At 36.1% G+C, this 24,664-nt stretch overlaps 1 protein-coding gene, 1 long non-coding RNA gene and 1 pseudogene across 6 annotated transcripts in view; 2 read left to right on the plus strand and 1 right to left on the minus strand.

Moving 5' to 3' along the window:
* The window catches only part of LOC140636895 (cysteine-rich secretory protein 2-like), a 67,178-nt gene extending 51,625 nt beyond the window's left edge, over positions 1-15,553 (plus strand). For all 3 annotated transcript variants that reach the window (XM_072832699.1, XM_072832700.1, XM_072832701.1), the window contains exons 4-9: positions 900-1,016; positions 2,944-3,031; positions 8,044-8,189; positions 8,606-8,703; positions 10,687-10,775; positions 14,884-15,553. In XM_072832699.1, the coding sequence (XP_072688800.1) occupies positions 900-1,016; positions 2,944-3,031; positions 8,044-8,189; positions 8,606-8,703; positions 10,687-10,775; positions 14,884-15,011 (666 nt within the window). In that variant the 3' untranslated portion in view covers positions 15,012-15,553. The remainder of the gene's footprint in view (positions 1-899; positions 1,017-2,943; positions 3,032-8,043; positions 8,190-8,605; positions 8,704-10,686; positions 10,776-14,883) is intronic.
* LOC140636897 (uncharacterized) overlaps positions 1-24,664 on the minus strand; it is a 32,417-nt gene that overhangs the window by 3,571 nt on the left and 4,182 nt on the right. The window contains exon 1 of one of the 3 annotated variants that reach the window (XR_012034151.1): positions 9,761-10,010. The exons of the other annotated variants lie outside the window; for them this stretch is intronic. This is a non-coding gene — a long non-coding RNA (uncharacterized lncRNA). Of the gene's footprint in view, positions 1-9,760; positions 10,011-24,664 lie in introns of those variants that run through there. 3 annotated transcript variants of the gene reach the window in all.
* Positions 1,147-2,899, plus strand: LOC140637389 (transcription factor IIIA pseudogene; annotated as a pseudogene).

Here is a 24,664-nt window from a genome sequence, read left to right on the forward strand (position 1 = left end):
TCACCAAAGGGCCCTATCTGTTCAGAGTTAGACTTGAAACTCTTGCTCATACAACATAACAGCAATTTGTAATTTTAAGTCATCAAATATCTTAGACCTTGTGGGAACAATTACATACTGTTCTCTATCTCCACGCTAGACACCCTGGCCCCGCACACACACACACAGAGAATGATAAAATATACCAAAAATTTCAGCAGCTGATTTAATACTAAAAAGAAACAGACTCGGCAATGGCCCATTAATTGGATGACTTTGTTCCCTCTAAATGGCCTTGGAAATTTTTTAATATTGCAAAATTATCTTCTGAGTGACTCCATGAAATTAGATCATGATAAAATAGATTACAATATCTACCATAATAGGAAGAATAATTTTACTGGAGCATTGAATGCACTTTGAACCTGAACATTCCTTCCCTAACTACATTTTAAATACATTATTTCTCTAAATACAGACCATATCAGGTCAAGGTTTCCTTAAAACCTAAGATGAATTTGAGGCCCACTCTCATTCCACCTGCTGCAGCCTGTTCAAAAGTGAATGAATATGTTTTAATGTTTCTACTGCGTACTATTAAGATTATAAAATAATATCACTCATATGGCTAGAAAAAGCACAATTAGAGTTCTCTTGAAACTAGAAATTGGTATCTGTGGCCTCAGAGGAGATTTTAATTTGTCATGCCATGAATTTCATCCTCATTCTCAAAGCTTCAAATTACTTCTTTCGTATTTGTCATAGCTTTGGCTCAGGTTCATTGGCAATGCTTAACAACTAATATTGACTTGAACTGAATGCTTTTCAAAATGATCTTTGCTCTCTTGAATTCACTTATTCATTCTTAAATGCAATTTTAACAAATGTAGAAGGGTAACTTTAATGTTATTTCCCTTTAGGGTCCATCCTTTACTGCTTTGTTAACCACTCAAACGCAAGTCCAAAAGGAGATTGTAAATAAACACAATGAACTAAGGAAATCAGTCTCTCCACCTGCCAGCAACATGCTAAAGATGGTAAGAGGCAGTGATAAAGGCTAGTGTGTGAATCAGCAGGGATTAGAGCAGGGAGCTGGTAACTGGCATCTCTGAAGAACTTGTGCTTACAAGTTTTGTTTCTGTTTTACTATTTCATTTGAGCTGTGTAATGTGGGCAGAGCAGAAACTAATTTTCCTTATAATGGTTAAATAATTTGTCAAGGTTACAGGGCTATTAAGTTGGGAAGGCAAAATTAGAAGCCAAATCTTCGGACATCAAATATGAAGTCATTGCAATTTTGTTCACAATCTACCCTAGTCTAAAATAAAGGAGGCCCCCGCTCTGGGCTTGGAGTTTGTAAAAGATCGCCTCGTGATTCCGAGGTGCGGCTACGTTTAGGAGGCATGGAGAAAGCACACGGCCAAATAGACCCCTAAAGAAGACAAACCAGTAACAGACCATTTGTTTGTGACCATGAAGGCTGTGGCAAGGCCTCTGTCAGGGACTGCCATCTGAGCCGCCACATTCTGATTCACACTGGGGAAAAGCCATTTGTTCCTACAGCTAGTGGCTGCGATCAGAAATTCAACACAAAATCAAACTTGGACAAACATTTTGGAACGCAAATACGAAAATCAACAAAAACAATATGTATGCACTTTTGAAGGTTGTAAGGAGGCCTTCGAGAAACACCAGCAGCTGAGAATCCATCAGTGCCAGCACACCAGCCAGCCGCTGTTCAGGTGTGCCCATGAAGGCGTGGGACACACCTCACCTCACCCAGCAGGCCGAAGCGACTCGGGAAGGTCCACCAGGGCTATATGTGTCAAAAAGACAAATGCCCCTTTGTGGCCAAAACATGGACAGAGCTCCTAAAACATGTGAGAGAAACCCATAAAGGACATAAAATGTAAAGTATGCCAGAAGACACTTAAGTGCAAGGATTACCTTAAGCAGCACATGAAAACCCACGCCCCAGAAAGGGACGTGTCTCTTCTCTTGTGTCCAAGAGAAGGCTGTGGCAGAACCTCCACAACTGTGTTCAATCTCTCTCTTTCCACGAGGAGAGGCGCCCATTCACCTGTGAACAGGAAGGCTGTGGCAAAACGTTTGCAATGAAACAAAGTCTCACTAGGCAGGCTGTTGTGCATGACCCTGACAAGAAGAAAATGAAGCTCAAAGTAAAACGATCTCGTGAAAAACAGAGTTTGGCCTCTCGTCTCAGTAGCTATATCCCTCCTAAAAAGAAGCAAGAACAAGGCTTACCTGTGCCTAAGAACGGAGAGACCTTAACTGTACCGAAGACAAGGTGCTCTCAACAGTTGCAATCCTTACCCTCAACTAAACCTCACATTGCTTTTTTTAAACGACACACACTAGCGAGCTATTTCCTCTCAGAACCACATTTTTCTTTATTAAACTCACTGATGCACATCTGAAAAATAAAATAAAATAATAAAATAAATAAAATAAAAAAGGAGGTCCCTCTCCCTCAAATCAGAGCCATGTAGGGTAAGTAATAGTCCACTTTCCAAGACACGATCCATAAAAGCTAGATATTTCCCATTTGAATGAAATGGTTTGCAAGTGGAATTGGGAATGATCTAGGTCAGTTTATTACTATTGAAGTATAATTTAAAGAGTTCACATATTGATAAATATTTAGTCTAGCACTATTTACTAAAAATCCTAGGTGTGGCTCCTGTGTTATTATAAATTGTCAGATATTGTATTCGATATTTCTCTCAATAGACACATCATTTATGAACTTCTCATGTGGAAAGTGGCACTGGAGCAGATAAACACACACAACTAACAAAAAGATCTTATCATACTAATGATAATTAATATATCCAGGGAAGTTTTAAAGTGATGTAAATTAAAGATTATAAAGATTAAGATTATAAAACATAAGTTTCACTGGAGTTGAATCTTCAAGTGTATTTTTTTTCTTGTGACATTTAGGAATGGAACAAAGAAGCAGCAGCAAATGCCCAAAAGTGGGCAAACAAGTGCACCTTAGAACATAGCCCAGCAAAGGACCGAGAAACCCGTATGTAAATGAGTAAATATTTGTTAATAAATGAACAAGTAAAATAATATTGGAAAGATCAAATAGAATTGTGGAACATTGTGGTATGTTGTAAGAAGACTTAGTGAATAAATGTTGCTTATATTGCTCTCTTAAAAAATCAAACTATCTGTAGAAGGAGAGAGAATTATAAGTATCATTTTGTCCTTGATTGTTTACATTATACAAATAATTTCTAAAGCAATACTTCATTCGTTCCTCTCAACCAGCTCATGAGTCAACAGGTCATTTATCATCATTTCTCCAGCTTCAAAGATTAAGGACATAGGAGAAATATACTAGGAGCACATCCCAAAGTTGCATCATATACTGTAAAGTTAACCAAGCTTATTGATTTCTATTTTTTATTCTTTTATTTAAATTCAATTTGATTAACATATACTGTATTATTAGTTTCAGAGGCAGTATTCGGTGATTCATCAGTTGCATACTACACTAAGTGCTCACTACATCAAGTGCCCTCCTTAATGCCCATCACCGAGTTACCCCATCCCCCACTACCTTCTTTCCAGCAACCGTCAGTTTGTTTCCTATAGTTGAGTCTCTTATGCAATCTCTTGCCTCCCTGTCTGTTTTCCTCTTATTTTTCTTGTCCTTCTCCTATGTTTATCTGTTTTGTTTCTTAAATTCCACATATGATTGCAATGACATAGATGGGACTAGAGGATATTATGCTAAGTGAAATGTCAGTTAGAGATAGATAGGTTTATTGATTTCTAATCCACTGTCCTTTTTGCAGTACTGTGTAGCTGTTTGATGTTTGGATATCTCCTTATTTTGTATTCACATATATACTGAATCATGTGAATTGTTCCTGAATTTTGCTCTAAAAATACTTAAACTTTTAAAATCATGATGCGTATTTTGTGTATGTTCATTCAGTTTTTACTTTTTGATAATAGTCAAGTAGTTTGTATAGTCTGTGTACCTATAATGCATAGAATAATATATTACATGCAAAAAGCTGCAAAATTCTCAAGAATTATAAAAGCCTATGAGAGAAAACTTCTATGCATAAACTTTACATAAGATATTTATTTACTTTATCAGACATGATAGGCATACTCACTTTGACAGTAGTGAATTATTACCTGTAATTTCAGTAGAACTAACTATTGTTATTTATATTGTTGATGTTAACATTATAATGAAATTATGAAGAGCCATAACAGCATTCAGGAGGAGAAGATTAAAACAAATAGTCTTGAGATCAAATTATGTTAGATTCTTAGTTTCCTTCTTTCCATATTAAAGAAAATATCCAAGAATATTTTATACTCCCTTTAAGCAATATGTAGACGTTATATTTCAAACTACCAAAATGTAAATATTGAAAGCTTAAAAGATAGCAAATATTTCTGGGCTGCAAGGCATTCTGTTCTTCTTATTTTTTTTAATTAATTTTATTGTAGCAACAATGCTTTTTAAAAATTCTGTTGTAATAAGAATACTTAACACGAGACCTACACTCTTGACCAATTTTTAAATGTATTGTAAATATACAATATTGTTGACTATGGTGCAGTGTTGTACAGCAGATGTCTAGAATTGATTCACCTCGCTTACCAGAAATTTATTGATTAGTAGGTCCTCATTTCTCCTTCCCCTCATCTCCAGCCATTACATTGCACTCTTTGATTCTGTGAATTTGGCTATTTTAAGTATTTCATGTAAATGGACTCATGCAGTAATCTCTCTGTGACTGGCATATTTCCCTTAGCATCGTGTCCTCAAGGCTTATGTATGTTATCACACATTGCAAAACTTTTCTTTTTTTTATAATATGAATTATATTACTATATATATATATATAGATATATAGATATATATCTCATCTTGTCATCCATTCATCTGTCCATGGGCATTTAAGTTGTTTCCAAATGTTGCCTATTGGGACTAGAGCTGCAATGAACATGAGGGTGCTAATATCTCTTCCAGATCCTTGAAGATCCTTTCAATTCTTTTGGATAAATGCTTAGAAGTGGTATTGCTGGATCATTTTGTAGTTCTACTTTCCTTTTTAAGGAACCTCTATACTGTCTTCCACAACAGCCATACTATTTTTTTCATTCTCATCAACAGTGTACATGATTCCAATTTCTCTACATCCTCACCATCACTTGTTGTCTTTTGTTTTTTTGGTAATAGACATTGCAACAGGTATAAGGTGATATCTCATCATGATTTTGATGTACATTTTTCTGATTAGATTAGAAATGTAATGATGTACATTGCTCTGATGATTAGTTTTAACATACCTGTTGGTCATCTGTATATCTTCTTTGGAAAAACACCTGTTCAAATCTTCTGCCAAATTTTTGAGCAGAAGACTTGAAGCATTTATCTAACGAAGATATACAGGTGGCCAGCAGTGACATGAAAAGATGCTCAACATCACTCATCACTCAGGTAAATACTAATCAAAACTACAATGAGATATCACCACACACCTGTCAGGATGACTAAAATAAAAAATAAAAGAAACAACTGTTGGAGAGGCTGTGGAGAAAAACAACCCTCATGCACTGTTCATGGGAATGCAAACTGTTGCCACCACTGTGGAAGAGAGTATGGAGGTTCCTTCAAAACTTAAAAATAGAACTATCTTGCAATCCAGTAATTATGCTACTGGGTATTTACCCAAAAATCACAAAAACACTAATTCAAAGGGATACATATGCCTTTATGTTTATAGCAGCATTAATTATAATAGCCAAGTTATGGAAGCAACTCAAGTGTCCATTGATAGATAATGGATAAATATATGCATACCCACATGAACACATACATAATGCAATATTATTCAGCCGTAAAAAAGGAAATTTTGACATTCTCAGAGAAGCATATCAGAAATCAGTCTTCAGGGAAGCTCCTGGAAATTTTGTGGCACTCGATACCCAGACCAAATTTTTCCTGCCCCAGGGAGAAATAGGCAGCAGTGGCGTTAGTCCGATTGCTCTGTGCTGAGCTGGGGAGAGGAGCATTGGCATCTACCAATCCAAACCACCATCTCTGCTTTCACCCAAGGAGCCTGTGCAAAGCCCATCAGAGCTCCAAGATTGGCAAGACAGATGTCAGGTCTTTAGGCAGCCTTGGAGAAATTGGAGCATTGGGCACATCAATCAACTCTCTGCTTCCCCAGGAGGAAGCTGAGAACTAAGATTTTTCAATTACTTGCTCTGTGTTGAGCCAAGGGGAAGAAATATGGTACTTACCGCCAATGCCACCATCTCCATTCTGGTCCAGGGGGCTAGCCTCTGCCTGACTGTCAGAGTTGCAAGAAGCCAGAGAACTGGCAAGCTTCCTTACAGAAGGTTGGAACACTGGACACATGAACCAATTCTTTGCTTCCCCTGGGAGAAGCTGGGAGCTAGGGGACACCTTCCTGATCAGATGACAGGCACTGGGCTGAACGTAGGCATTCTAGCAAGAGGGTGTCCCCGTTTCCCTGCAGGGACAGTGAGTCTGGGTTCATATTCTCCCAGGGTACTTTTGGATTTCCCTCAAGGGCAAATTGTTCAGGAATTGTTGCTGGATCAGGGTGTTCGTTAGAGGAAGGAGAGTCCAGGGCTTCCTACTTCACCATCTTGCTGATGTCACTATCTGCAAGGCTCTTCTTTGCCTAATAAGATTTGGCCTTAGGACATTCTGATTTAGTGATTAAGAGAGGACCCAAAAGCTTTGAAATCTGCCATCTATCCTGATGTCAGTTGCCTCTTAATTGGAGCCCTTAGAGACTGCTTGTAGAACTTTTTTCCAAGTGCACACAAAATCATAATCATAAACACTTAGAAAGGATACGATATGTGCAAAATCTCTGGTGAAGGCAGTCAATAGGAAGAGAAAAAGAAGAAAAAGTTGGTCAGTGTCTTTTGCAAATTTACAGTACAAAGCTGAGAGCACAGGAGACATTACATATGTGAAGAATTTAGCATAAAAAAGAATGGAGGGTAATATGCTGAGTGAATTAAGTCAATTGGAGAAGGACAATCATCATATGGTTTCACTCACATGTGGAATATAAGAAATAGTGAAAGGGATTATAAGGGAAAGGAAGGAAAATGAGTGGGAAAAATTAGAGAGGGTGACAAAACATGAGAGATTCCTAACTCTGGGAAACGAATGAAGGGTAGTGTCAAGGGAGGCAGGCAGGGACATGGGGTAACAGGGGGATGGGCACTGAGGAGGGCACTTGATGGGATGAGCACTGGATGTTATACTACATGTAGGCAAATTGAACTTCAGTTAAAAAATTAAAAAAATTAAAAATAAAAAAGAATGTATCTCTGATACTCCAGAGGATTTTTAAAGCATAAGGTCCTCTTAACTTATTCCAAGTTTTGCATGTTGATGACAGCCTCAGCATGCTATATAGATCTGTCTTTTTTTTTTTTTAAGATTTTATTTATTTATTCATGAGAGACATAGAGAGAGAGGCAGAGACACAGGCAGAGGGAGAAGCAGGCTCCATGCAGGGAGCCCGATATGGGATTCGGTCCTGGGACACCAGGATCATGCCCTGGGCCAAAGGCAGGCACTAAACCACTGAGCCACCCAGGGATCCCAAGATCTGTCTTTTTCTTTTTTGAAAAGATTAATTTATTTATTTTAGAGAGAGAATGTGTGTGAGTAGGGGAAGGGGCAAACGGGGAGGGAGAGAGAGAGAATCCTCAAGCCGACTCTGGACTGAGTGGGCAGCCTGATGCAGGGCTCAATCAGCACCCTGAGATTATGAACTGAGCTGAAATCAAGAGTCAGCCTCTTAACCCACTAAGCCATCCAGGTGTACCAAGACAGGTATGTCTTCTATTCAGCTTTAGGGCTGAGAAATACAGAAGCCCTTTTATTATGTATTAACAGTTATGAGTATAGGCACTGTGTTTGAAGGGCAACATCTTTGTGTTCATATAGTTGATTTCTTTTGCCATTCCACGCATTATTTCTTTCCTCAAGGATGATCTGATTCTCTTTAGATACAAAATGTGGTGAGAATCTCTTTATGTCAAGTTACCCTGCTTCCTGGTCAGATGCAATCCAAAACTGGTATGAGGAGCACCATGATTTTGTCTATGGTGTAGGACCTAAGAGTTCTGATGCAGTTATTGGACATTACACCCAGGTAAGAGAAACAAATGAAAATACTTCTATCACAAATGCTTTAATATGAAAGCATCTCTGAATTATGACAAAGTCCAATGTTCAATTTGGGTAAGAGCTTGAATAGATAAAATAGTCCTGGCTGGTACTTCATCTAGAGCTGTCAATTTTTTTTTCCATAGCTGATGTAACACTTGGTAAGGAAGCATGTTCTGTACTTTTTCAGAATTAGAAATGGATAAAATAGTTAGTGGACATTAAAATTTAATATTTTAAAATTTGTGATTTGTTTCAATAATTGAGCTAATTATTTTTGAAGGGTACCTGGCTACAGACTATAATAGTAACATTTTTTTTTGGTTTTACATTTGCCACTATTTTTTAAATATTTTCCCTCTTATTTAATATATTCTCATATATTCCTTTCTGGATTTGTAGGTTGTTTGGTACTCTTCTTATCATGTTGGGTGTGGAATTGCCTATTGTCCCAATCAAGAGAGTCTAAAATACTACTATGTTTGCCAATATTGTCCTGCGTAAGTATATACCTTAGAAGGTAGTGCAATATCCCTAAATGTAATTTAATATTTGAAAATTCTTGTATAGTAAACAAACTAGAATATAAAACATAATTCAGTGAAGGGAAGGAATAAATCCTTTTTTCATTTTTAAAAATCATTGCGTAGTTCATATGCAATGTCACATTAGTTTTAGGTGTTTAACATAGTGACAGGTCTCTACTTTATGCTATGCTCACCACAAGGGTAGCTATCACCAGTCGCCATCCAATGCTTTTAGACCATTGACTATAGTCCCTGTGCTGTACTTTTTTATCCCCTTGACTCATTTATTCCATAACTGGAAGCCTGTATCTCCCACTCCCTTTCAACTCTTTTGCCCATCTTCCCATCCCTGCCCCTCTAGAAAACATCAGTTTGTTCTGGTACTTATCTGTTTCTGCTTTTTATTTTATTTTTTAGAATCCTCATGTAAGTAAAATCATATGGTATCTGTATTTCTCTGTCCAACTTATTTCACTTAGCATAATACCCTCTAGGTCCATCCAGAAGGAATAAATCTTTGGAAATGCTTTTAAGTTGAGATACATTCAAATTATCGTGGAAGAGACTGCGTTCTCCATTCCAAGTACAAAATCTGAAGCTCTCTATCCTCAGTTACAAAATGACATCTTTTCTCTCAGTCACCTTTCCCTTGGGCTCATGGCTATCCATGAGCATGGGTATCCATGAGCATGGGTGCACATTTCCCTAGATTTGATAACATCAGTTCTCACTAACTTCACACTTTAGGATGTGACTGCTTGATGGATAAGCAAGGGATGGTAGTGGAGTGGCCAGTAGGGGATGGAAGATTGTGATTTCGGTTCTTCCTGTTAAGATATTCCTTGCCCTGCTTATCTAAAAAACCACCTACATTATTACCATAACAGATGATGGTAGACTGTAGGTAACCTGAGCATATGGATCTCCAGGGTGAGAGAGAAGTAGACCTCCAACGTCATTTTCCTGCAGGCACTTACTAGGGTTTAGTAGAAAGAATGGAAATTTCCTAGAATAGTGCATCCAAACTTACTGGTTGACTGTAAGAGAGGAGGATCTGGAGCCAGGCATCTGAAGTGAAAGTTGGAGTGAATGAGGAAAAGCAGTGGTGAGGGAGTTTCCAGAATATGTTTGTATGTATTCCACTCCAGGGGCTCACACATGGTTTGTTATATCCCATGCAGGGAATGAGATTCAGATACATTGCTTTGCGTTGTTGGTCCACCTCGTACAATTGAGACTGTCTTGAATAATAAATATCCATCAATGAGATGTAGGCTACTTACTAGAAGACTAATACACCTTAGCGATTAGTGTTAATAAAACCATTTTTTCTTACCTTCTCCTTTTTTGTAAACATTAAAAACCACACACTAAACCTCTAGAGATTCAAAAACCTTCCTAAGCTATCCTATCTCCCCAAAACACACACCAAAAACTATATTAAAATCAACCCCCCCATCTGAAGCCAAAATTATCCAGGGACTTTACCTTCCTTAGTTCATATTACAGAAACTGTTATATTTCTTAAATATAAAATTATATGTAACTTTAAGCATTTCCATACTGCAACCTTTTCTAAGGAACTTGTGCTGTCTTTCTAAGGGATATGTTTTATCACTAGCCAGCACCTTGGGGTACACTGCTTCAGCAATTTGACCAAGTCTTCTGGGGGAGAAAGAATGTTTTCATATTGAATGAAATACACTATGAAAATTTTAGACCCCATTCATTCCATTCAATTGGTCAGGTTGTGAAATTATGGTCAAAGAAGTTAGTGAATGTGAACTATTTTCTTTACATTGTTATCTGGTACATTTTGGGAACTTTAGTTTTTCAGCTATTTGACTTGATGGAAAACATTGATATTCAGTTATATGTGGTGATAGATGCTATCCTGGGAGCATAAGCTAAACTTAAAAATGAAAAAGGTTTGACATTCTGTATTTCAAATTTCAGTGGTAATCTTGTTAACAAGATGCATACTCCTTACCTAAAAGGAAAATCTTGTGCCAGCTGCAAATATCACTGTGACAAAGGACTCTGCAGTAAGTTTGAAGTCATTAATTTGTGTATATATGATAAAATGACCTGACTTCTTTTGTCCCTTCTGGGAACCTTCTATTTTTTTAATTCTTTATTTAAGTTCAATTTAATTAACATATACTTTATTATTAGTTTCAGGGGTAGAATTTAGTGATTCATCACTTACATATAATAACTAGTGCTCTTTATATCAAGTGCCCTCTTTAATGCCCATCACCCAATTATCCCTTCCCCCATCCACCTCCCCTCCAGCAACCCTCAGTTTGTTTCCTAGAATTCAGCATCTCTTATGGTTTGCCTTCCTCTCTGTTTTCATCTTATTTTATTTTTCCTTCCTTTCCTCTATGTTCATCTTTATCTATCCATTTGTTGATGGACATCTGGGATCTTTCCATTGTTTGGCTATTGTGGGCATTGCTGCTATAAACAGTGTGGTGCATGTGCCCCATCAATCAAATCACTATGTTTGTGTCCTTTGGATAAATACCTAGTAGTGCAATTGCTGGGTCATAAAGTAGCTCTATTTTTAACTTTTTGAGGAACCTCCATACTATTGCATCTTACCAACAATGTAGGAGGGTTCCTCTTTCTCTACATACTCAATATCCAATATCTGTTGTTTCTTGAGTTGTTAATTTTAGCCATTCTGACCTGTACTAGGTGGCATATCATTGCAGTTTTTATTGTATTTCCCTGATACTGAGTGATTAGGGCACTTCTTTTCATGTGTCTTTTGGCTATTTGTATGTCTTCTTCAAGAGAAATGTCAGTTCACATTTTCTGCTCATTTCTTAACTAAATATTTTGTTTTTTGTTTTTTTTTTTTTTGGTGTTGAGTTTGATAAGTTCTTTATAGATTTTGGATACTAGCCTTTTATATGATAAGACATTTGCAAATATCTTTTCCCATTCTGTGGGTTGCCTTTTAGTTTTGTTGACTGTTTCCTTTGCTATGCAAAAGCTTTTTATCTTGATGAAGTTCCAATAGTTCCTTTTTGCTTTTATTTCTCTTGATTTTGGAGATGTATTTAGCAAGTAGTTGTGGCAGCCTAGATCAAAGAAATTGCTGCCTATGTTCTTTTCTAGGACATTGATGGATTCCTGTCTCACATTTAGTTCTTTCATCCATTTTGAGTTTATGTTTGTGTCTGGTATAAGAAAGTGGTCCAGCTTCATTTTTCCACATGTTGGCTCCCCAATTTTCCCAACACTATTTGTTGAAGAGACTGCCTTTTTTTCTTTGGATATTCTTTCCAGCTTTGTTGGAGATTAGTTGAGCATAGATTTGAGGGTCCATTTCTGGGTTCTCTATTCTGTTCCATTGATCAATATGTCTGTTTTGTGTCTGTACCCATAATGTCTTGATGATCACAGATTTGTAATAGAGCTTGAAGTCTGGGATTCTGATGCTTCCAGCTTTGTTTTTATTTTTCAACATTCCTTTAGCTATCGGGATCTTTTCTGGTTTCATACAAATTTTAGGATTATTGGTTCCAGCTCTGTGAACAATATTGATGGTAATTTGATAGGGATTTTATTGAAAGTATAGATTGCTTTGGGTAGTGTAGACATTTTAACAATATTTATTCTTCCAATCCATGAACATGGAATGTTTTTCCATTTCCTTGTGTCTTCTTCAATTTCCTTCATAAATGTTCTATAGTTTTCAAAGTATAGATCTTTAATCTCTTTAAGTTTATTCTTAGGTATTTTATGGCTTTTGGCCCAATTGTAAATTGGGATCAATTCTTTGATTTCTCTTTCTTCTACCTCATTGTTAGTATATAGAAATTCATCTGGCTTCCGTGCATTTTTATATCCTGCCACTTTGCTGAAATCCTATATCCATTCTAACAATTTTTTGGTGGAGTCTTTTTGGTTTTCTACATAGAGTATCGTCCGATGAACAGAGGATGCAAAAATTCTCACCAAGATACTAGCTAGTAGATAGTATATTACATAGTACATTAAAAGGATTATACATCACAACTGTGTGGGCTGTAAGGGTGGTTCAATATCTGCAAATCAATCAATGTGGTACACCATATTAATAAAAGAAAGGACAAAAACTATATGATCTTCTCAATAGATGCAGAAAAAGCATTTGACAAAATACCTTTTTTTTCTTGATTAAAAACTCTTCTGCAGTGTAAGAATAGAAGAAACATACCTCAGTATCATAAGAGCCATAGGCCCCTCTTTTTTTTAAGAATTAGGAAATCTTCTGATTGTTAACTAACTTAAGTAATGCCTTCATACAAAAGACAAGAGTAAAAGTATTCAAGAGAGGGTTTTTAATCAAAACTTTTATGCATTATCGATATATTATTTGCAATGAAAATCCTGTTACCACATGTAACCTAAAGAAACATCTACCATCAATGTATATTGGTGATTATGTTGGACTTGTTATATATTGGCATATCTAAAACTGTTTCTGTGGAAATAATTTATTGTAATTAAATATTTTTTCTACCAAAGTTAATGCAATTATATCAAAGTGACATTTTATAAAGAGAAAATATGTACAAAATATAAAGGTGTTAGACCACAGACACACTTCAGTTCAGACACCAAACATTCTTTATACACCAATGAGTTCATCGTTCTAAATTCTTCATTTTCCCCATAGTATAGTTAGAATAATCAAGTTTAATTTAATAACCACTAGCACTTGTGTTTGCTAGTAATTTTTACATACTTTTAAAATGTCAATCAAATATGTATGTAGCATTATTAGCTCACAGAAGTTTCAAAATTATTTTAGCAAAAGGATTAAATTCAGTGTCATATAATATCTCATGTTTAATCTTGTTATGGATATAAATACAAAGAGTTAGTATTTTTGTTTAGTTGAGATATGTTATTAAAATTATGAACAACACAGTTGACTGAGATTTTTACATTTCAAATGCATTCACTAGATTGAACTGTAGCATTCTTTCTGAGGTATTGTATAGCTCTAATTCAGTGTATTGATGATATCAAAGCTATACATTAATTAAAGAAGAAAATATTTACTCCTCTGCTGAATACTATTTGTTAAGGGGTTTGGAATTTACCCTGTTAGTAATAATCAATCAATTGAAAGATTTTTAAGTAGAAGAATGATGAGATTAGAATTGTGTTTTATAAAGATCTGGCAGTAGTATGGAGCAACAAGTAGATGGAAGCTGGCTCAGAGACTGTTGAAAACATGGGTTCAAAAAATAAATGGAAATGGAGTTTTTACTACATTAGGACAAAATAAATGAAAAGAAATAGTAATGAGTGATAGGGATAGGAACGTAGTAGAAAAAACAGTGTTTTTTACTTGCACTTGTTGAGTGCTAATAAAAAGTAGAGAGCAGTGAGTTCATGTTGATTCCCAGTTCCTGGTTTGAATTATTTAGTTAGGACTTTCATTTGTCTGATATTAGGGGAATTGAGTTGGGAGTTGGGGAGAAACTCCAAAGAAATGCCAAGCCTGTAGGTAGAATAATGAATTTAGTTTGAGAGTTATTGTGTTTGTGTCCACTGAGGGACTTCAAAGTAGAAATGTCTGATAATAATTGTGAAATTCTCTCCTGTTTTTACATCCACATATTCTCATAATGATTTCTTACTCTTGAAAGAAAGATTAGTGACACTAAAGTCTAGATAGAGCAACAGTGTCTAATATAACTTTTTGCAATGATGGGAATGTTCAAGATTTGCTCTGTCCTGATAAAATAGCCCCCATATTGGTTATTGAGCACTTGGAATGTACCACCAATGAGCTGAAAATTTATTTTTTAATGTTATGTAATTTTAATTAATTTAAGTTTAAATTTAAACAACCATATGGTTAAAGGCTATAATTTTGGACAGTGTAATTGTAGAGAGATTCATTGAAATGTATTTCCTTTTCTGAGGGAGGAAAATAGGTCAATTCATTTTAGAAACATCCCAAAAAGCTCAAATTTTAGAAGAAGTAATGGATTAATGTGTCCCTTTGCATCAACCATAATGTAATGATACCAACATGTTTGCTCAATAGTTTTCTCCCCACTTACATTGAATTTATTGTTTGTGTTGCTGCTATGGAGGAAAACGATAATGAACTGACTAATTTTTTTGTTTTTATTACAGCCAATAGTTGTGAGTATGAAGATAATTATTCTAACTGTAAGGATTTGAAGACTACTCTTACCTGTAACCATTATTTTGTCAGTGATAATTGCAAGGCTGCCTGCAAATGTGAAAACAAAATTTATTAAATGCCCAATACAGACAAGGAGGGCTAAGTGTAGGAGGACCACGTCATTTCTATGCATTATCACAGATGTTGTAAGCATGTTAGCTACAAATTTGATTCCAAAGAATGAGTATTTTTCTCTTGGGTCTACTTTTTATTTTACAGAAATCTCTTTCATACAAAGCATTTAAAAATAGCATAATCTGGAATTATCTGTTTCTCATATAAAAGTCATGTGCAATAAGGAAATTCTGAGAAAGCATTACAGACTAGAAGGGACTAAGAAAACATGAGAACTAAATGAAATGTGGTCTCCTGGATCAGATCCTCAAACACAAAAAGCTCATTAGTAGAAAAAATAGTGAAGTCTGAATAGAGCCTGAATTGTTTTTGATAGTAAAATCCATTTCTTAGTCTTGACAAATGTACTAAGGTAATGCAAGATGATGACAATAGGGGAAATTAAAGCTGGGTGAAGGTATATGGGAATTCTCTGTACTATATTAGCAAAATTTCCATAAATCTAAAAATATTCCAAAATAAAAGATGCATTAAAAACAACAACACCTTTTTTTTTTTGAATCTATAATGCTTGGAAAATTTTTCTCTTGATTATCTTATCTTTTTTAGATACCACTTCCCCACCCAGTGTCGTCAATTCCTCTATTCCATTGCTAAATGTTTGATTTTATTTTTCATGGAGCTTTCAGATAATACCAATGATTGAACTGTCACACTAGACTCACATCCTTATCCAAGTGTTAAAATTCACAAATTATTTCAAGGACAGAAATAGTCATAGGGAAAGCTGTGCTTTCCATCAATGCAGCTCCTGGATGCTATTTTTGCAGCACGTTTCTTAATCTCTAAAGTGAAAGACTTCTTAATTTGTCTACTTTCAAGCCATTCATAGACTTCTTGAGCATGAGCCTTGAGGAGTCTTACTCTTACTCTTAAACTGACCTGCAAGAAGTTGAATGATCTTATTTATACTCTCCTTGCTAATCTTACTTCATTCCATTCCCCTTTATTTCTATGCTCCAATAATGATCAATGATCTTATTAAATTCTCTCAAGTTCCTCAAGATTTTCTTTACCTAAGGGCATTTTTGTTTGCTATTAGCTCTGTCTGGAAGTCATTCTTCTATTATTTACTAGAATAACTCCTTCAAAGTAAACGCAGTTTTATCCAAGAGATTCCTTTGAGCATTTAATCTGAAGAACTCATCCCATTCTCTCTCACAGATCCTTGTATTTTCTTTCATAATAACCTTCACAATGTAATGTAATTTATTATTGCATTCAACAAATATTTATTGAAAATTTCTCAGGGATTTAATTCGGTACATTGAAATAGAATGATTAACAAGAGAGACCAGGTTCTAAACTTCATGGACTTCACATTTTCATAGGGGAAATAGGAAAGAAATTGTTTTTCAAATAAATACTTAAGATAATATTGGAAATGGTAAATGTTATGAACTAAAATAGGCAACAGAATAGAGAATAATGAGGATAGACCAGGAAAATTTTAATAGGAGAATCAGGAACTTCCTCTCTAAGGTTGGATTAGAATCACAATAGAAGTTAAGAGAAGGATGAATAAGATGATTTAATGGAGAAAACAGAATAATGAGTGCAACGTTATTGAAGTAGAAATAAAGTTGGCATATTTGAGGAAAGGCAAGAAGCATAGGATGACGGGAGCAGAATGAGCAAGGTAAAAATCATTTTGAAAGCAGGCCAAAGAGTTAGACAGAAACTTAGTCACATGGTGTGCCCTAGGGTACATAAAGGATTGGGATATCATTATAAGTTGAATAGCAAAGCATGAGAATATATTGAAGAAGACAGTGATTCAATAAAATATAAATTGTAAGAGAACAAGAGTGCAGGCAAGAAATCAGTTAAGGAGAGTATTGACTAGAAGAGAGATTGAGTTAAATACTAGATTATAGATGTACTATATATATATATTATATATAATGCATGTTGTACAATTTTAGGAAAATTTTTGTTTATGTCATGACAGAAAACAGAACTATTTCCCAACTCAGGCTAGCATCACCTTATGCCAAAGCTAGACAAAGAAATCACAAGAAAAGAAAACTGCAGACTATTATTTCTAATGAACATAGATGCAACATAAAAAAAGATTATACAGGGACGCCTGGGTGGCTCAGTGGTTGAACTTCTGCCTTCGGGGCAGCCTGGGTGGCTCAGCGGTTTAGCGCCGCCTTTGGTCCAGGGCATGATCCTGGTAGACCCGGGATCGAGTCCCACGTCGGGCTCCCTGCATGGAGCCTGCTCCTCACTCTGCCTGTGTCTCTGCCTCTCTCTCTCTCTGTCTCTCATGAATAAATAAATAAAATCTTTGAACATCTGCCTTTGGCTCAGGCCATGATTCCAGGGTCCTAGGATCGAGTTCCGCATCGGGCTTCTCCATAGGGAGCCTGCTTCTCCCTCTGCCTATGTCTCTGCCTCTCTCTGTGTGTCTCCCATGAATAAATAAATACAATATTTAATCAATTAATTAATTAAATTTTTAAAAAAGATCATACATCTGACAAAGTGAGGTTATTGCAGGAATGAAATGTTTCAATATTCAAATATCAGTTAATGTCATACACCATATTCAAATAAAGATATCATATGATCACAAAACATGCAAAAATAATGCACTTGACAAAATTCAACACCTTTATTTTTTTAAGATTTTATTTTTTTAATTGAACTCCAATAAAAAATAAATAATTAAAAATAAAAGTTAAAAATACCTAGGGAAAAAAAGATTTTATTTATTTATTTTTTAAAGATTTCATTTAGTTATTCATGAGAGACACAGAGAGAGAGAGAGGCAGAGACACAGGCAGAGTGAGAAGCAGGCTCCATACAGGGAGCCTGACATGGGACTCCATCCCGGGTCTCCAGGATCACATTCTGGGCTAAATGCGGGCTAAACCGCTGAGCCACCCAGGCTGCCCAATTCAACACCTTTAATGGAAACAATTTCCAAAAAACTAGGACTAGAAGGTAATTTCTTCATCTTAATATGAAATATTTTACAAAATCTTCTAGCTAATCTTATACTTAGTAGCGAATGACTAAATGCTTTCACTTTATGTTATAGGTGAAAATAGTGTTATAGCATTTTTCAATCTGGAATTCTCTATCAGGAATAAAGCTAAAATATCAGTTTCCACCACTTTGTTTACATTTTAAGCATATTGCCAAGACAGTAAAAGGAGAAGAAAATAAAATCATATAGAGTGGAAAAGGGCACTAGGTAGGTGTTCAGAGACTTAGATTCTAATCTTGCTCCCATTGCACTGCCTGCATGCAACCTTGAGGGAAGATAGCAGAGGAGGAGGAGACTGAGCTCATCTCACCCACAGATACAACTTAGATAACACTGACATCAACATAAATAACCCAGAAAATGACCCTAAGACTGACAGAACAAACTCCACAACTAAAGGCAGAGAATAAGCCACATCCAAGAAGGTTGGAAGTGTGAAGACTTGGTTTCAGAATAAAATGGGCCATGGCCATCCACAGTGGGGAGGGAGCCTGTGGCACAAAAAATGCAAAAGACAGATTTCACACTGGAGAGGTCCTGAATGGGGAGTACAAATCCCCATAACATTTGCCTTTGAAAGTGAAAGGGGCTTAATTTCATGAATTCTTACAACCAGCAGCACTTACAGTGTGGCATTTTTAAAAAATCAGTGGGCTCTGGCTCCGGTAGAGCCCAGAGGTAGGAAGCTGAGTCTTTTACCTTAAAGAGACAGCACAACAAACAGCAGATACAATCTTAAAATGCAGGCGCATTTAGGACGCCTGGGTGGCTCAGCAGTTGAGCGTCTGCCTTTGGCTCAGGGCGTGATGCCACATCTGGTGATTGAGTCTCCTATCAGTCTCCCTGCTAGGGACGTGCTTTGCACTCTGCCTATGTCTCTGCCTCTGTGTGTGTGTGTCTCTCATGAATAAACAAATGAAATCTTTTTAAAAAATGCAGATACAGCATAGGACTAGCAGTTTTGCTTGACTTCAGTTCCCGCTACAATGGGAGCAGGTCTCCTTTTATGAGCAAACCACTATGCACCATGTTAAAACACAACCCATCCCTTCTGGGGACCAAACACTGCCCATAACAGCCAAAGAGGATTTCTGCAGACAACTGGACTGAAGAAAAAAGATGCCAAGACTCAACAGTAGAACACATGAGACACACATAGGGAATGCTCCCTGAAGCACCAGCCCCTGGGGAACAAGGGAAACTGCAATGCAACTACAGGATCTCTTCTTTATAAGGCTATTACTGTTAAGAGCAAGAGAAGTAGCTGACTTTCCTAAAACAAAGAAACAGATACAGAGAGTTAGACAACATGAGAACATACAGAAATAAGTCCCAAATGAAGGAACAGAACCAAATCACAGCAAGAGATCTACACAAAACAGATATAAATATGCCTGATAGAGAATTTAAAGTAATAATCATAAAAATGCTCACTAGGTTTGAGAAAAGAGTGGAAGACATAAGTGAAACCCTTAACACAGATAAAAAAGAACCAGTCAGAGATCAAGAATACAATAAATGAAATCAAATGTATACTTGATGGAAATACAGTAAGCTAGATGAAGCAGATGATCAATTTGATATCCGAAAAACAGAGAGTAGAAAGTAACCCAGATGGGTAATAGAAAGGAAAAAAAATATGTAAATTGAGAATAGTCTTAGGGAATTCTGTGATTCCATCAAGCATGATAACATATGCATTATAGAGATCTCAGAAGATGAAGAGAAAGAAAAGGTGGTAGGAAATTTATGTGAAGAAATAATAGCTCAAAACTTTCCTAATCTGGGGAAGGAGTAGATATCCAGATCCAGGAGGCAAAGAGATTCTCCCCAAAATTCAACCCAAGGAGGTCCACACCAAGACTCATAGTAATTAAAATGGCAAAAGCAATGATAAAGAAAAAAAATTTAAAAACAGCAAGAGAGGGACGACTGGGTGGCTCAGCAATTGAGTGTCTGCCTCCAGTTCAGGGCAGGATCCCGGAATTCTGGGATCGAGTCCCACATCCGGCTCCCTACAGCGAGCATGTTTCTCCCTCTGCCTATGTGTCTACCTCTCTACCTATGTCTCTCATGAATAAATAAATACAATCTTTAAAAAAAAAAAACAGCAAGAGAATAAAAAAAAAGACAGTTACACACAGGGGAAACCCCATAAGACTCTCAGGGGATTTTCAGCAAAAACTTTGCAGGCAAGAAGGGATTGGCATGATATATTCATGTGCTGAAAGGAAAAATTCTGCAGCCAATAATATTCTATCCAGGAAGGCTGTCATTCAGAATAGAAGTGATAAAGAGTTTCTCAGATGAGCAAAAGCTAAAGGAGTTCATGACCACTAAACCAGTTCTACAAGAAATATTAAAGGAGACTGAGTGGAAAATAAAGACCAAAATGAGAGTATGTAAAGTAAAAACTACAAAAGAAGTAAAAATAAGATTTTCAGTAAAAATCAGTCAAGTTCATAAAATAAAAGGGTATAATATATGATGCCATATACCTAAAACATGGGTAGAAGAGTAGTAAAAATGGATTTAAACTTAAGCAACCATCAACTTAATATAGACTGTTATATTTAGAAGATGTTACATACAAATCTAATGGTAACCAAAAGTCAAAAACCAATAATGGTTATGCAACAAATAAAGAGAAAGAAATCCAAGTATATCACTAAACAAAGCCAACAAACCATGAAAGAGAGCAAGAGAAGAAAGGATCAGAGAAAATCTAAACGAAAAAAACACAAAACAACTATCAAAGTCACAATCAACACATAACTATCAATAATTACTTTGAATGTAAATGGACAAAATCCTCCAACCAAAAGACACAGGGTGACAAAGTGGACAAAAAAACAAGACCCATCTATATTCTGCCTACAACTGACTGATTTCAGACCTAAAGACACATGCAGATTGAAAATAGGGAGATAGAGAAACATTTATCATGCAAATGGATGTCAAAAGAAAGCCAGAATAGCAATACTTATATTAAACAAAGTAAACTTTTCTAAAAATTATTTTATTTACTTTACATAGAGAGAGAGTGAGAAAGCACAAACAGCCAGAGCATCAAAGGGAGAGGGAGAAGCAGGCTGACCATTGAGTAGGGAGCCCAATGTGGGGTTGGATCCCAGAACCCTAGAATCATGACTTGAGCTGAAGGCAGGTGCTTCACTAACAGAGCCATCCAGGTGCCCTGGCAAAATAGACTTTTAAACAAAGAGTGTAACAAAAGACAAAGACACTATATAAAACAAAAGGGACAATCCAGCAAGAGGATATAACAATTGTAAATATTTATGCACCAAATATGGAAGCACCCAATTGCATAAAATAGTTAATAACAAATATAAAGAACCAGTTGATAGTAGTACAATAATAGTAGAGGACTATAACACCTCACTTACATTAAGAGACAGATCATCCAAACAGACAATCAACCAGGAAACAGTCACTTTGAATGACAAACTGGACCAGAAGAATTTAACAGATATATTCAGAACATTCCATCCTAAAACACCAGAATACACATTCCTTTTAAGTGTAGTTGGAACATTTTACAGAATACATCACATCTCAAGAAACAAGAGAAATTTTAGAGAAACAACCTAAACTTATGCCTAAAGGAGCTAGGTCAAGAAGAACAAAAAACCCAAAACCAAAAGAAGGAATAAAATAATAAAGATAAGAGCAGAAATAAAAAAATATAGAAATGAGAAAAACAATAGAACAGATCAATGAAACCAGGAGGTGGTTCTTTGAAAAGATGAACAAAATTGATAAATCTCTAGCCAGACTTATCAAAAACACAGAGAGGACTCAAATAAATAAAACCACTAATGAAAGAGGAGAAATAACAACCAACACCACAGATATACAAACAATTGTTAACAGAATATTATGAAAACCTACATGCCAACAAGTTGTACAACCTATGAGGAATGGTTAAGTTTCTAGAAACATAACTTACCAAAATTAAAGTAGAAAGAAATAGAAAATTTGAACAGACCAATAACCAGCAATGAAATTGAATCAGTGATCAAGAAACTCCCCCAAAACTCCAGGACCAGATAGCTTCACAGGAGAATTCTACCAAAAATTTAGAGAAAAGCTAATGCCGATTCTTTGTAAACTATTCCGAAAAAAAAAAAAAAGAGGAAATAAAACCTCCAAACTTATTCTATGAAACTAGTATCATCCTGATACCAAAACTAGATAGATACCACAAAAAAAAAAAAAAAAAACCTGCAGGCCAAATCTCTTATGAATATGCATGCAGAAATCCTCAACAAAATATTAGCAGACAATATCCAGAAACACATTTAAAAAATCATACACCATGATCAAGTAGGATTTAATCCCAAGATGCAAGGGTAGTTCAATATAGACAAAACAATCAACATGAATCATCACATGAATAAGAGAAGGATAAAACCATACAATCATTTCAATAGATGCAGTAAAATCATTTGACAAATTGCAGCATCCATTCATGATAAAAAAAAAAAAAGTCTCTGCAAAGTAGGTCTAGAGGGAATATACCTCAACATAATAAAAGCCGTACGTGAAAAATCCATAGCCAACGTCATACTCAGTGGTGAAAAACAGTTTTCCCCCTTAGATCAGAAACAAGTCAAGGATGTCCATTCTCACCACTTTCATTCAACATAGTACTGGAAGTCCTAGCCATAGCAATTAGACAATATAAAGGAATAAAAGGCATCCAAACTGGTACGGAAGAAGTAAAACTCTTACTATTTGCATATGACATGATATTCTATGTAGAAAACCCTAGACTCCACCAAAAAAAATCCTATAACTGATGCATGAATTCAGTAAAGTTGTAGGATACAAAATCAGTGTATAGAAATATGTTTCTGGCAGCCCGGGTGGCTCCACGGTTTAGTGCCGCCTTCAGCCCAGGGCCTGATCCTGGGGACCCCAGATGAAGTCCCAGGCCGGGGTCCCTGCATGGAGCCAGCTTCTCCCTCTGCCTGTGTCTCTGCCTCTCTCTCTCTCTCTCTCTCTCTCTCAATCATTAATAGATAAATAAAATCTTAAAAAAAAAAAGAAATATGTTGCATTCCTATGCACTAATAATGAAGTAGCAAGAAGTGAAAATAAGAAAGCAATTCCATTTATAATTACACCCAAAACAGGAAAATATCTAAGAATAAACTGAACCAAAGATGTGAAAGGCCTGTACTCTGGAAAACATAAAACACACGTGAAAAAATTCAAGACAACACCAAGAAATAGAAAGACATTCCATGCTCATGGGTTGGAAGAACAAATGGCTATACCACCCTAAACAATCCACAGATTTCATGCAATCCTTATTAAAATAGCATTTTTCACAGAGCTAGAACAAAGAATCCTAAAATTTGTATGGAACCACAAAAGATCTCAAATAGCCGAAGCAGGCTTGAAAAAGAAAAACAAAACTGGAAATATCACAATTCATTACAAGTTACATTAGAAAGCTGTAGTAATGAAAGCAGTATGGTACTGGCTTAAAAACGGACATATAGGGCAGTCCGGGTGGCACAGCGCTTTAGCGCCGCCTGCAGCCAGTGTGTGATCCTGGAGACCGGGATCGAGTCCCATGTCCGGTTCCCTGCATGGAGCCTGCTTCTCTCTCTGCCTGTGTTTCTGCCTCTCTCTCTCTGAATAAATAAGTAAAATCTTTTAAAAAAGACATATAGATCAGTAGGATAGAACAGAAAACCCAGAAATAAACCCATAATTATATGGTCAATTAATCTTCAACAAAGGAAGAATGAATATACAATAGCAAAAAGTCTCTTTAACAAATGGTGTTGGGAAAATACATTGCGGCCACATGCAAAGGAATGAAAGTGGATCACTTTCTCTTACCATACACAAAAGAAAACTCCAAATGGATTAAAGACCTAAATGTGAGACCTGAAACTGTAAAAATTCTAGAAGACAGCATAGGAGGTAATGTCTCTGACATCGGCTGTAGAAACATTTTTCTGAATCTGTCTCCTTGAGGCAAGGGAAACAAAGGCAAAAATAAACTATTGGGACAACAGCAAAATAAAAAGTTTCCATACAACAAAGGAAACAACCAACAAAACTTTGTCCTAAATGGACAAAGATATATGCAAATGACATATCTGATAAAGAGTTAGTATCCCAAATATATAAAGAACCAATACAACTCAATACTCAAAAAAACAAATAATCCAATTAAAAATGGACAGAAGACATTACCAGACATTTCTTCCAAGAAGACATATGGGTGGTGAATGCACACATTGAAAGATGCCCAACATCCTTCATCAGGCAAATGCAAATCAAAACTACAAAGAGATATCACATCACACCTGTCAGAATGGCTTTAATCAAAACACAAGAAACAACTTGTTGGCAAGAATATGGAGCAAAAGGAATCCTTGTGCACTGTTGGTGGGAATGCAAACTGGTGCAGCCACTGTGGAAAACAGTATGGATATTCCTCAAAAAGTTAAAAATGGAGCTACCCTAGGATTCAGTAATTGCACTCTTGGGTATTTACCCACAAACTACAAAAACACTAATTTGAAGGGATGTATGTATTCCTATGTTTCTAG

The sequence above is a fragment of the Canis lupus genome, chromosome 7 (assembly GCF_048164855.1).
Source record: "Canis lupus baileyi chromosome 7, mCanLup2.hap1, whole genome shotgun sequence".
Taxonomy (NCBI): domain Eukaryota; kingdom Metazoa; phylum Chordata; class Mammalia; order Carnivora; family Canidae; genus Canis; species Canis lupus.